The sequence below is a fragment of the Strongylocentrotus purpuratus genome, unplaced genomic scaffold, assembly GCF_000002235.5.
Source record: "Strongylocentrotus purpuratus isolate Spur 01 unplaced genomic scaffold, Spur_5.0 spur5_scaffold_12, whole genome shotgun sequence".
Lineage (NCBI taxonomy): Eukaryota > Metazoa > Echinodermata > Echinoidea > Camarodonta > Strongylocentrotidae > Strongylocentrotus > Strongylocentrotus purpuratus.
The window spans coordinates 25,424,281-25,437,524 of record NW_022145597.1 but is presented as its reverse complement, the minus strand read 5'-3'; the positions used below and the strand labels follow the sequence as shown (position 1 = coordinate 25,437,524).

The window sequence follows — 13,244 nt, the reverse complement described above, 5'->3', positions numbered from 1 at the left end:
ATAATTATAAACCTTAAGGTCAGTCAGGAACCCCATGATTTGTACAAGCTGATCGCCTCTTTGATTATCAAGATGTTTATGATTGGAAATCGTAAACAAAATTTGCGTTTTCCTAATGGTTTTCATAACACTACAGTCTATTGGGGAAAACGAGTATGGTAAAACCGGTCACTCAAAGATTTGTACTTTTTTGAGGCACTTCTTGATCATTGTGAACCTCAATTTTTTTAGGGCTTCAATATTACACCATATCACAAATACTGATAACACGTAGGGCCATGCATCTCAGATTTAACATTGTTAAACGATGCCTTTAATGTTGGATTGCCCTTTGACGTGATATAATGATTACCATAACTTGACGTTTCTCTTCTCAGGTACCAAAATAGATCTGAGGGACGCCCCTGACCATGTCATCTCCCCTGCAGACAAGGGCAAGCTACCCTTCAGGAAAGAACAAGGCACGAGGGAAGCCAAGAAACTAGGAGCAGTAGCCTACATGGAATGCTCAGCTTTAACACAGAAAGGCCTTAAAGATGTAAGTAGCCAGAACTGTGTAGTGGTAGTTATTTTACCTGATTGCTAAGAAAGCATAAATGCTTGTTAGTAAGCAGCCAGAGGACCGACCGCTTTGGGTCATCTCCGAAAGACCTGGTAATGAGGATTAAAAAGCCTTACCAAAGGGCACTAGCGCATCGACTTGGTTTCGAAACCCGGGTCGCCAGATTACAAGACCACTGCTCTACCGACTGAGCTATCGCGCCTCCTCCCACATTTGCTCCGGCAACATTAGAGTAGTGTCGTCCAGGTTACTGGTTCTAAACGTCAGAGCCTGCTATGAGGTTCACTGAGAATTTTTTCAAGGCAACGGGCTGGAGTAGGGTAAATTCAGTGTTTGGGGCTGGTGTGATCACGACACCATAGTCCAGTATGACATACTTTAGAACTCTACAGTGCGTCCCAAAAAAAACTATACACTTTTGAAATGGCTGCTGAATAAAAAAATATATGATTCTGGGGGGAAAGTTTTATATGTATGGAAAGCTCATAAACACAACTTTCATATGACACCAAAAAATCTGAAAAAAATTCATGCTTGAGTGAGCACTGCTCACTTTTGTAAAGTGTATGAAAATTTGGTTGCGCAGGAATTAGCCTTCCAATTTGTGAGAGGTAAATCCTTTGGTGCTTACAAAATGGAGGGTGATATGATACATTCATGATTTGCTGAGTGAATTTCATGGTTTATTAAACCAAAATTTTATGCACGAGTGAACAGGAATTTCATTTTTTTTATTGTAGCATTGTAACTTTCTCTGGTAGACTCAGTGGTGTGTTCATGGGAGTCAGGATGGGGTGATGGTACATGTTGTAATTTCCATCTTACACACTCTTATTTTTTTTTTTACATCTGTGGCTTTGAATAAAAACCTTCAACCCACATTTCAGTTATTGTAAGATTAGTTGAACATCTCATTGATTTACCTAATAACCAGCTGGGGATTATGTTAATTGATTATTCAAATACGGTTTGTTGAAAAAGGAATATCACAGATGTTGGCTACTTATTCTTCAGGTTACCCATTTACCATTTACAGAAACTCAAGTGCTAAAATGACTGGTTGGTTGGTTGATAGATTGAGTGATTGACTGAGTTATTGACTAATTATGATTGATTAATGGATTGACCGATTGACTGATACCGTACATTGTTGATTAAGTGATGTAAGCTGAATGTTGATTGTCTAATAAATTATCAAGATATGCAAAAGCACACCCAGGCAGAGAGAGAGAGAGAGAGAGAGATAGAGGGGTAGGGGCATACGTGTCCTCTTGACCCTTATCCCATCTACCCAACAAAGTCCTACCCTACATTTCACCTCCCCTGCACCATGTTCCATCACCCCGTCCTGACTCCCATTAACACACCACTGAGTCTACGGTAATAACAAATGCAATTCCTGTTCACTCATGCATAAAATGTTAATCCCATAAACCACAAATTTCACTCAAACCCAAAATCACCACAATTGATCATAAATTGGTCATATCATCCTCAATTCCGTAAGTTCCAAAGGATTTACCTCTCACAAATTGGAAGGCCAATTCCTGCGCAACCTAATTTTCATATCCTTTACAACAGTGACCAGTGCTCACTCAAGCATAAATTATGTTTAGACTTCTTGGTGTCATATGAAAGTTGAGTTTATGAGCTTTCAATACATATCAAAATCTTTCCCCAGAATCATATATTTTTTTATTCGGCAGCCATTTCAAAAGTGTATAGTTTTTTTTGGGACGCACTGTATACTGTAAGCCATTTTGGAGGAAGCACCTATACAAATGAACCCTGAATATATCCACAGAAATCCATTAAACATGGAGAAGTCCAACTTTAAGCATTTTAAAATAATCTCTGCCAAAGTGATGGAGGTGCTTCATGAACACCCTTCATTTGCCTTCTTTGAAACAAATATTTCCACCTGTGTATCATAGGAAAATCATCTCTCAGATAAAAACTTGTAAAAGCCCTTGAAAGAAAAAAAAAAAAGGATTTTTAGGGCTGTCTCTGACCCTTGACCCCTGACCTGGTACCCATACCCATGTGACCTATCCCATGAGAGACTGGCTACTTTGTTTTACAGCGCAGGTGGCCTTTATGGAGAGGTTTGACAGGTTTGACTGTATATCTTTGATAACATACAGCTCAGAGCAATGAGCCACTTCAGAGTTGCAATTTATTGGGTCCTTTTTTTCTCCTCAGATCAGTGGAATTCCAACACTGATGCCATCCAAATACATATAGCCTGCTCACATTAGCTTTATGAGTCTGACTTGCGAACAATTTAAAGAACAGTCATTGTTATCATTACCAGTCAAACAGAATGGGACTAGCATTTTGTTGCTGTTGATGAGATAACGAAATGCTCTAATATATATACACCATTCTCATCTTATCTACAATCCATTTCAATAATATTTTTGACTGAGTTAAAATCTGTTTAGAGTGTAGGTACTGTAAATCATTTACAAACAGAATGATGGTACAACTCACTCTAATTTCTATGATACATGCAAAAAACCTGACAGTGAAAGAGATTTTCTTTGTGTTTTTACCCTCCTCTTCAATCTTTTTCTCTCCCCTTGCAGGTCTTTGAGAAGGCTGTAATGACAGTGCTGAACCCGCCCAAGCCAAGGAGTAACAAAAAACCCTTATGTCGTATTATTTGAGTCCAGCATAGCGCCATCTATTGGCACTCCCATGTACAGTCCTTTTTTTTCTTCTTCGTTCCATCATCTATAACAGCTGTGGTCCACTTCCGTTTCACGTCTTCTGTATCTAATCTCTCTGCTGCACGTCGGCGACGGCATCGTACGCAGAGCGAGAACTTTGAGAATCGTTCAGTGGACTCGTATGCAGGAGAAAGAGGGGCTTCGTTCGGACTCTGTACAGAAATAATTTACCTGCCATAAAAATGGTTGATAAATACTTCTCCAAGGCTCTTCTTTCTCCTCTATATTGGGACGGATAAGCTGAATTTTGTAGCAGCTTGGAATTGTTGACTAATATGCTTCTTGTTGCCCGTTTCCATGGCAATGAGATGCGGTTCATCCTGCATCGTGACCATTATACTAATAGGGGGAGCGTATGCCTCCTTGGGGAAAGCCACATTGGAGCTTATTGTGTTATTAATCTTAGTTTTATTTAGGGGAAGCACCTCGGGGAGAAATGCCTTCAAGATGAATTGAAATACTGTATTTTGTTGGATCCCTTTTCTTAACAAGCAGCCAATCTGGGGCCCGTTTCACAAAGCCTTTTTTCAATGACAAATGTCAAAAATCAGTGACAAATCTGCTGATAACCAATCAGAAGCAAGGATTTCAGTAGCTTATAACATCAACTGTTATTTGTCACTGATGACAAGTTTTGAAACGCCCCCCTGAATCAGGTGTTGATCAAAGAGTGATGCGAGTTTAGAGAAAATATGCCTAGGCTTATATTTATTCCTAGCAACAGTTATGTATTCCTTGATATGATCAGTAGCGATGTATTAGACTCGATGGTCCATGCATCGGCAAGTCCAAGTCATTTGGCCCTTTAGTGTCCCACATGTCACCAAGTTTTATGGTATCATGAGCATGAAATTATCATCAGAAGAATAATTTACTTTCTATTTGGTCTGATGCAAGCTCCAGTAGGGTTTGCAAATTGATGAACTATTCAGGTACATGCATACTACATAAACTCTTTTGTGATCTGTAATGTATGGGACAATAATAGCTTAGATTTGCCGACATACGGACCATACAACCTAAACCTTCAAATTTTCATCCAGACAATAAATTTAAGGTAAAGATATCTCTCCTGCTGCCACTTCTACGATAAACATTCTCATCTGTCTGTACAGTGTTATCCCAACAAATTTTGACATACGTGGGACTAGGACCATTCGTCGTGTGTAATTGTCTGTCGTTTTATACTTCGCTATGCATTTATACAGAATGAGAACAAGTTTTTGTTGATATATCAGGATAAAGACCATCAAAATCTTTGCATTCTCACACAATATGGAATTCTCGAGTCCAAAAAAAAGCAATTTTTAAATTAACTTATAAATATCTATACATCTATATATATATAAATATATATATATCTGTTGTAAAAAATAATATGCATGATTTTCTTCCACCTTTAAATGTTCAAATGGTCACTAGAATATCACTTTTCATTGAGAAAATACCGGTATTGATTAATAGTGTTAGCTATATGCTTTAGTCCTCTACACTTGTGTTTATATTCTTTGTATATATACGTACAGTATCCCTATCTCTCTTTCTCTCCCTGTATGTTATTTTCTAAGTGTCTCTCTCTTTTGGTGTACTGACAGCAACTTGTATGTTATTGATGATTTTGATGGCATTTGGGTTAGGTGAAGGAAATCGTACACTTTTGAATGACATTTTATAAAAAGGTTGAAAAAATGAAAAAAAGTGTTCTTTAATGACCCCAGAATAAGTTATAGTTGGTCATGACATCCTTTAGCATCTAAATTGTCCAGAAAAGCCTTTTCTGTATTAAACTTTCAGGACTACCCGGGGCCGACCTTGCGAGTAAATAGTAGATTGGTCAATTTTGGTTTATCAATGAATATTAGTGAGGCACATAGAAAGCAAATGCAAGAACTACACCTGAGCTTTGGAAGAAACTAACCCTCTGTAACATCGCCAGGTTTGATTCTTTCGTTTAGAGGCACATAAGGCAGTAGCCCTGCAAAATGGTGTGATAACATTTTCTAGCCTTATTCATATATGTGTAAATATCTACTACAATGATTTGAATGAAGTAATTATAGACAAAATTGGAAGGAGAAAATGAGAAAGGAGAAAAGCAGAAATATTGTGAGGATATACATGTGTGCCTGTTGATGTAAAGTGAAAATTGAAGTGGATTTTTTTTTGCCCAAACTTTGATAGGAAACACATCTGTCAGTTGTTGCAAGTAAGTATTGTTCGTTTTTTATTCTCTTTCTGTGTGAAATTGTGAATTTGAATATGCATTCTTTAATGGAAATAGTATTAATGATATTATTGTGATGCTCTAAGAATTAATTTCCTTTTTTAAAACAAATTTTGTTGTGCAGGCACAGAAAAAGTGATGATTTTTGTAATTTTGTTTTGTACAGGCACGGAAGATTTGTTAGATTTGCAAGGAAATGGAGTTTTAGTGAGTTAATTTGATTGAGTTGATCCTGGGACTCACTCATTAGGTGGTCAGGGCTGTAACCACAAGGCCACATCTAACCTAGCCACTTCACTGCGTATTGTTTTTTTTTTTTAATGTAGAGGCAACATGTTGACTTTAGTTGTATAATATATTCAGTTCTTATATAATGGTACCAACAATGTTTGAATTAGTGAGCATGGTTTAAATAGTGCACCTCTGAACTTCTTTCTTCTTCTTTTTTGTTGAAGGAGGTAAAAGAAATAAACTCGATACTTTTATTTGAACTATGACTAATCATGTAAGAAATGTGCGAGTTTCCCACTGTCCTCTTAGCTTGACGCTAGAGAGAAAATTGCATTTTTAAACCGATCTTGTTGGATCTACATGCAATAGAAACATAGAAGCCCATCTTTTGCAGCATTTCGTACTTATTTCCTTCTTTGTAGCATGGTATTCAATGATTATTTTCTCTTATTTTATCACATTAATGTTTCCAAGAACGATTGTAATTGCAGTGATTCAAGATCTATTGAATTGTGTAAAGTCTGGTAGCTTTGGGAAACGAAGGGGCATTGAAAAAGACGCGTCCGGAATACAAAGTGCATAATTATTGAAGATTCTTGTCTTATTCCATTCCGGTAGAACCCTTTACAACAGAGCTAGTAAGCCTGTCTTCTACAGTGAAACCTGTCTATAAAGAACACCCAAGGGAGGCAAGTATAGTGGTCTTTATAGGCAGGTGGTCTTTATATTAAGGTGGTAACTAAAGCAGGTTTGACTGTACCTTGATTGGACAAATTAATTCCATAAAAAGTCATTGAAGCTTATCAAATTGCAACTATTCATCCACAGATACACAAACTATGTGTGTATCTTGTATTTTGCGTGCTAGACGCATCGTATCGTTCCACTTTGTTTCGCTAAGCTGTGGTTACACATCACAAGTCATTCCTTTTTTTTCCTGCTTCAAACAGATGAATTGTATGTCAAACACCAACAAAATAATGAGATTCTCCATTTTTCTATTCTATCTGTTCCTTGTTGGGTATGAAATTTCAATGATCAATTTTGCATATTTTTAGTTCTTTTATTTGTTAGTATAATCCTTCGCTAAATTATGTTTCTTTTCTAAAAAAATCACGCCTGTTCTTCCAAACACTTTCTTTTCTTTTCTTTTTTTCTTTTACTAGTTACTGGAATTTCTTGGGAAGATAAGTGACGCCAGTTTTGTGTTATGTGTCGAGTTCTGATGAAGTATATTAGAATGAAAATTTGTGTATGGGGAATTGGTTTCGAAAGAAGTGCTTGTAAGTCTAGTACCATAGACATACAACAGAATTGTTAAATGGACATTAAATCTAGATTGTCTTTTTTACCTATTATGAAATTGACCTTGTGAAGATTCACTTCTGCATTTTTTTGCGAAACAGTCCGAAGGACAAGTTCGCAGGCATCACGTTATAGCATGTGTTACCGGTAATTTGAATACAAGCATTTCAGTGGCATTTCGAACTTGTACTGATAAACAAATTTTGTGAGCTGCTACCCAGATAATATGTACATGTATATTATGGATGCTGATACCCATTTTTATGTATGCTGCATGATAAGTAGCTATACACAAGGAAGCATCTCACAAAATGTTTTATTCATCTGTTTTTACATATCCTTCTAGGGCTGGTTCGATGTCACCGATAACGAAAACCATGAAATTGTTTCCAAATCGGTCTCCTGAAGTTTATAAGGAAAAGGGGTTCGATATTTTAGTTGTATGTTACGGCTCACCATTTTATGCTAATGAGAATGGATTGAAACAGATAATTCAATATAAGTACCAGAAATCTGAAAGGTAATATCTGCGACTCATGAGGAATAAACATACTGAGAGTAAAAAGCTTCATTTTATGTTCTTGCATCTGTCTTTTCCACAATTCTCTTAATGAAATTGTTAGCTCTTTAACATTGTATCCAATATAATCTGCACTGTGTATATTTAGTGAACATTTTGTAAATTTAACATTTCGAAAATGATTCAGTTTGAATGTGTTCTTCTGTAGGGCTGAGCAAGGGATCCAAACTGTGCAGGTTTAGAGCTGACAGGACTCTTCAAAGACTTTTGAACAATTTGTTTGAAGAATTCTTTTGAAGGATAAAATCTTTGAAGAAAATGTATGGATGTTTTGAAGAATTTCTTAAGACTTTTTTTTAAAGACTTTTTTTTGAAGGAAATTAATGGTATTGTTGGAGAATGGAAGCCATGTCAGTTTCTGGATTCTGTGTGAGAAACCAAAGAGCTTGTATCGAATCTCAAGTCACTTAATTGGCTGCTGTACGCCTGTGTATGAAAATCACTTCTAGATGAGATATAGGTTAAGGTGTTTTGAAACCCTTTCCTCTTCATTCCACTAGAGTTCAAATCTGATGCGAGATTCAAGCTTGGTTTATGTCAAGCTTATCAAAGGAAGTTAGAGTGAGGTCTAAGTTTTCCCCTTGTTTGTAACGACTAACGTCCTGGCGTCTGGTCTAACTGCAGTCATACCTCGGTCACACCGCCAAACCGACTCAAGACCGACTTTTCAGTCTGTTTGTCAGTCTGGCGTCGGTCTTTTCAGTGTGACTATGGGTACAATTCAGGCATTTGAATGTAGAAAGTACATCATTATCCATAGCAAGTCCTATTACAAAACTTCAAAGCTCAATTGGTTTTCTCACTGGGAAGTATAGACGACTCTAAAACTTTGCTGGTACCGGTATAAACAAAATGTTTTGGAGTTGACCAAATACTCCACTTGAATGATAGCAACGTAACCAGATATCATAAAGATGTGTATAATGTGTAATTGTGTATTGTATTGTAATCTATTCTTGTATATAATACAGAGATAAGACGGGGGAAAAGTCAGTATACCAAATGCACCAAATGGATAGATGGTGCTCTTTGGGGCCGTGTCTCTCCCTTTTTTGTATGCCTCCAACCATTTTTTAAAATTGAAATTGTAAGGTGATGGGCACATAATTATTATTATTTTTTATTTTTTTGGCAGTGGAGAAGTTTACATGTAGCAAGAAAATGTGTGGCTGATGTTTTAATTATGTATGTTGATAATTGATGATGAATATGTTAATAAATGCCTGGTCTTTAACGCAGGAATTCAATTATGGAAATTGGAGAAATTGGAAATGGTATTTCATTTTGTGCGAGTGTGATGTTTGTCATGCTTATGAATTTCTAAATTAAAAGGACATAAAAGCAAACTTATCGCTCAATTCTTGCTCAATTCTTGAGATGAGATGATATTTTACATCGGTGCAGAGCAATTCATATTGCATGGAGATGACTAGAAAAGATTAGAAATACGTGAGAAGCTCAAATGAAAACAAAAAAAGAGAGCAAAGTTTGTTTTTAGATTTTATTACATAATGAAAAATTGGATATTATACATCATATTTTGTACATAAATGACATTTTCCATGTGAACAATATCATCCACTTTCTTCTTAGTATTATTTTTATGAACATTAGTACTCCCAGTTCTACAAGTAAAAAAAGAGAAGATGTCTCTGATGGAGTCAAAAGAGCGTTAACCCTGTTTGAAATGATATGAACTAACGCTCTTCTGGCTTCAAACGGACAACAACAACAACAGTTATATACACAACATGAATGATACATTCAATATCGAGATCATAAAGTATGAATCACGTTTTCTTCTTAAGCTCTTCTTATTCTCTCTACTATTCCTCATCAAGATTCGACAATGAGGGCTGCCTGCGAAAAGGTCGTTAGAGCTGTGTGCGCATTTTGATGGCAGTAATGCCTTCTTGCGGGGGCTGCTACTCACATTTTGTTTACCAAGAGCCAGAAGGGCGTTAATGATAAAATAATCTCATTTAAATGCGCTTCGGGATCCAAACGAATGATTTTTTATGAAACCTAATCAGGTTGGGGCAATAAGGGTACAACTCCAATTGGCAGTGTTGTTTTTAGAACCCCCTCACCCTGTGAAAAGGGTTCTAGGAAATGAGAAATGTAGAAAAATAGCACCTTTGCATTATCCTTCTTTGACTATTATCATATTAGGACTGCTTTGATGGTATCCAAACTTCTTTTGAAGCGCATAGGGACGTAATATCATAATGTGATATGTGTTACAAAAGAACGGTTCATTATCAGTTATCATTAATAATTCTAACCTTGTTTAACCAATGTGAAATATCAAGCTGATTCAGCACTTTAGGAGCAGGGATAATATATCTCAATTTTCCATTTGTTTTAAGATACATGTTATATCTGGGTGTAGTACATGTACATCTATGGACAACAGATGAGATTAAAATAAACCCGATTTGGGCCCTGTTTCATAAAACCATCAATTTGATATAAAATAGTAGAGAAAATAGAGAATTACGTGTATCCCTCCATTTTCTATAATCTTTCACATAACAAGTACATAATTTATTTAATATATAGTCATCGAAGTGTATAAAGAGTGTATTGCTATGGGGGTAATACATTCTACACGACAGCAGTTTGTATTATCATTCATATGTTCATATCACACTAAAAATACTCTGCACTACATAGCATAGCACTAACACTAGATTTAACACCAGTAGAAAGAAGATCGATACACCCTGGTGTTAAAAATGAAAATGTTCTAATCGATGTTTGAAAGAGCATACATATACTGTATATATATATATATATATATATATATATATATATAAATTTTGAAATCATTCCTCTACAATTTTGAAAGAGAAAAATAGACATCTGCCTAGAGCATGCTTGGGGCAAGACTAGTGATTGTATGAATAGTCTCACATCAAGACAAAGCAAAAATAGCACTGATGACTTCATCTATGTTACAAATATTTGATACTCGTTTGTTTCATCAGCTACGCATATGCATAATTAAACACCAAACAAATCTGAAGAAGAATATAATCGGTGTCATAAATGGTCCATAAATGTAAATGCCCGATTTAAGAAAAATTTGAAAGCAACTCCATACCTATGACAACTATACTCAACGTCTCTCACAAAGGTCATTCACCCAAAATTGAAAGTTCATTCAAACTTTTTTTCTTCATTTACTTTAAGCAACACAGCGAGACATTTGAGGTTAAATTGGTACTTGAAGCAAAAGTAGGAAAAAAAAGAAGCTTTGAAATAAGTATGCAAAGGATTTAAAGACTTGTACAGGAGCACAAATTTTAAACCGAACACTTTCGTATTAACACCAAAGGCGCCCCTTTTCACCAGGGGTTTATATAATAGTTACTTAACCATACACCGATCTCAGGAAATATGGTGTAACACAATTCTACTTTTGACAAACAAAGTGAAGACTTTCACATGAAAAGAAATATTAACTATTTTGATCCCAAAAGCTCAAATTACACCAAGTTTATACCAGACAGAACTTAAAGGATTAAAGTGACAGAAAAGTGCATTTCTTCATCGAATCATTTTGGTTATGACAATATATCCTCTCACGTTGACCACTTGAGTTTTATAAGTTAATAAGAAACTAGTTTTAGTTCCAAGTTTAATAATGATAATCTCAAACAGCAGTGATTATTGAAATCAGTTCCTCACTCTGGCAGGCGTGACGAGATGTACAAATAACTTTCAAAGAAATCACACCACAAATATCCTACTTTTTAAAGCAGAACAGCCACAAACTATGCCTCGTACTGCAACCATGATGCAAGCTTTAGACCTTTAATTTTTTTTTAACTAGTACCCTTCTAGCACATAGCACACATGAACTGTTAAAAAGAAGGGGGAAAATATGTTTTTAAAATTAGCCAATCAATGCTTTCCCTTCAAGCTAAACCTAAAAGCTCTCTAAAATACAACTATCCTTTTATATGTGATCACTAAAGAATGCAGACAACATTGACCATCCGATTTAACAAGTTTCATTAATTGTACGCTACGAACCCCTAGATAGTCCCACTATATACAACAAAAGTGTCGTGAAATTGAACAACTCTCATAATAATTCACAAATGAGCAAGCACAGAGCGTTAACTTCTCAAGTAAAATTCATCAATGAAAATGATTTATATGGTGCAAAATATCCACATAGGTCTTCTTACGATCCATCTACACACAAAATTCTACTTATCTGTGGTCTTGTAAAGACCATCATCATATACTTTGAGAGGCATAAAGGCATTAACTGAGTGTTTATTGATATAAGTTAACACCTTTATGACTCTTCAGCTGACTAACTAACAGTCTAAAACCACTAAACATACTAATCAAACTTGATAGGCAATTTACACTATTCAAACAGAACAAAGTGCTACGAACTAAAAAACAGCGATATTAAAAGTAAACATACTAGTGCCAAGATATTATATGTAGCTACTCGATATAAATACATGAAAAAGACTATAACTACTTGTATAAAATGCAATAAAACATGATTTTCATGAGCAAAGAAAAGTGCATGAGGTGCATGGTGATAAATAACAATGTTATGAGGCAGGAAATTGCAGAAGGTTCCAACAAGACTAGCGGTTGGGTCGCTGAGATAGCAAATAAATAAAGCATCTTCTTCCAAGGGATGAAATTGTTTTTATCCTTGTAAAATCTAAGATTTGGAATGAGTTTTGAAGAAGAGAAAAACAAATCTTTATCCTATACCCTTTCTCCCCACATTTCAATAGTCTCTAACCCAAGATATTTCACAAAGCTATGTTTGAGCATTTTAGCCAGTCTTTTGTCTGTAAAAATATTCCCAACAAAGTTTTAATGATTTGGAGTATATTTACAATACTTGTACGATGGCAAAGAGGTAGGTAAAAAAAAGAAGAAGATAATCTTTTGCAATTTACAGGTACATGTACATGATACATCACAATTGGGGGAGGGGTACCATTGGACAATGCATCCACTTTACCCTAAAAAAGTACATTGTATCTAACATGGTAATACCAACAAGTTTCAGGTAAGTCATTTAACATTTAGTTTCATCATTACGAAAAAGTCATTTAACCCGAGTTTTGCTTCCCAAAAGATAATCTCTACATTTTTACATGGTGAAAAGTTGTGTAACCCTAGGTTTACTTCCAACAGAAAATTCTAAATATATGAAGGAAATTTTGATCTAATTTTTCTTTAGTTTGGGCATGGTTAAAGTGCATCATACGCTTTAAAAATGTCCAGTTTGTATTCCACAAATATTCTACTGCTAATACCAAAATTATTCAAATCGCTAGTATACTTGATATTAAGCTAGTTGTTTGCTAAAATTTGTAAAGAGTCTTTTGTATCAACAGGGAAAGCAGGGTAGAACAAATGGAGAACCAAAGTTCTAACGCCATATTCTCTTGTTGTCCAGGTTACTGGTTCTTAGCAACAGAGCCTGCACATGAGGTTCACCGAAAACTCTTTCCAGCAACGGGCTGGAGCAGGGCTGTTTAAAGTGTTTGGGGCTGGTGTGATCAACTAGCCATTGTCTAGCACAAAATTGTTTGAAACCAGCAACCTCGACGACTGGGC

General features: G+C 35.7%; 1 protein-coding gene across 1 annotated transcript in view; it reads left to right on the top strand.

Moving 5' to 3' along the window:
* LOC589445 (rho-related protein racB) overlaps positions 1-8,906 on the top strand; it is a 46,540-nt gene extending 37,634 nt beyond the window's left edge. The window contains exons 7-8 of the mRNA XM_789084.5: positions 378-538; positions 3,151-8,906. Coding sequence (XP_794177.3) covers positions 378-538; positions 3,151-3,231 — 242 coding nt within the window. The 3' untranslated portion in view covers positions 3,232-8,906. The remainder of the gene's footprint in view (positions 1-377; positions 539-3,150) is intronic.
* Positions 8,907-13,244: the final 4,338 nt, after the last annotated feature.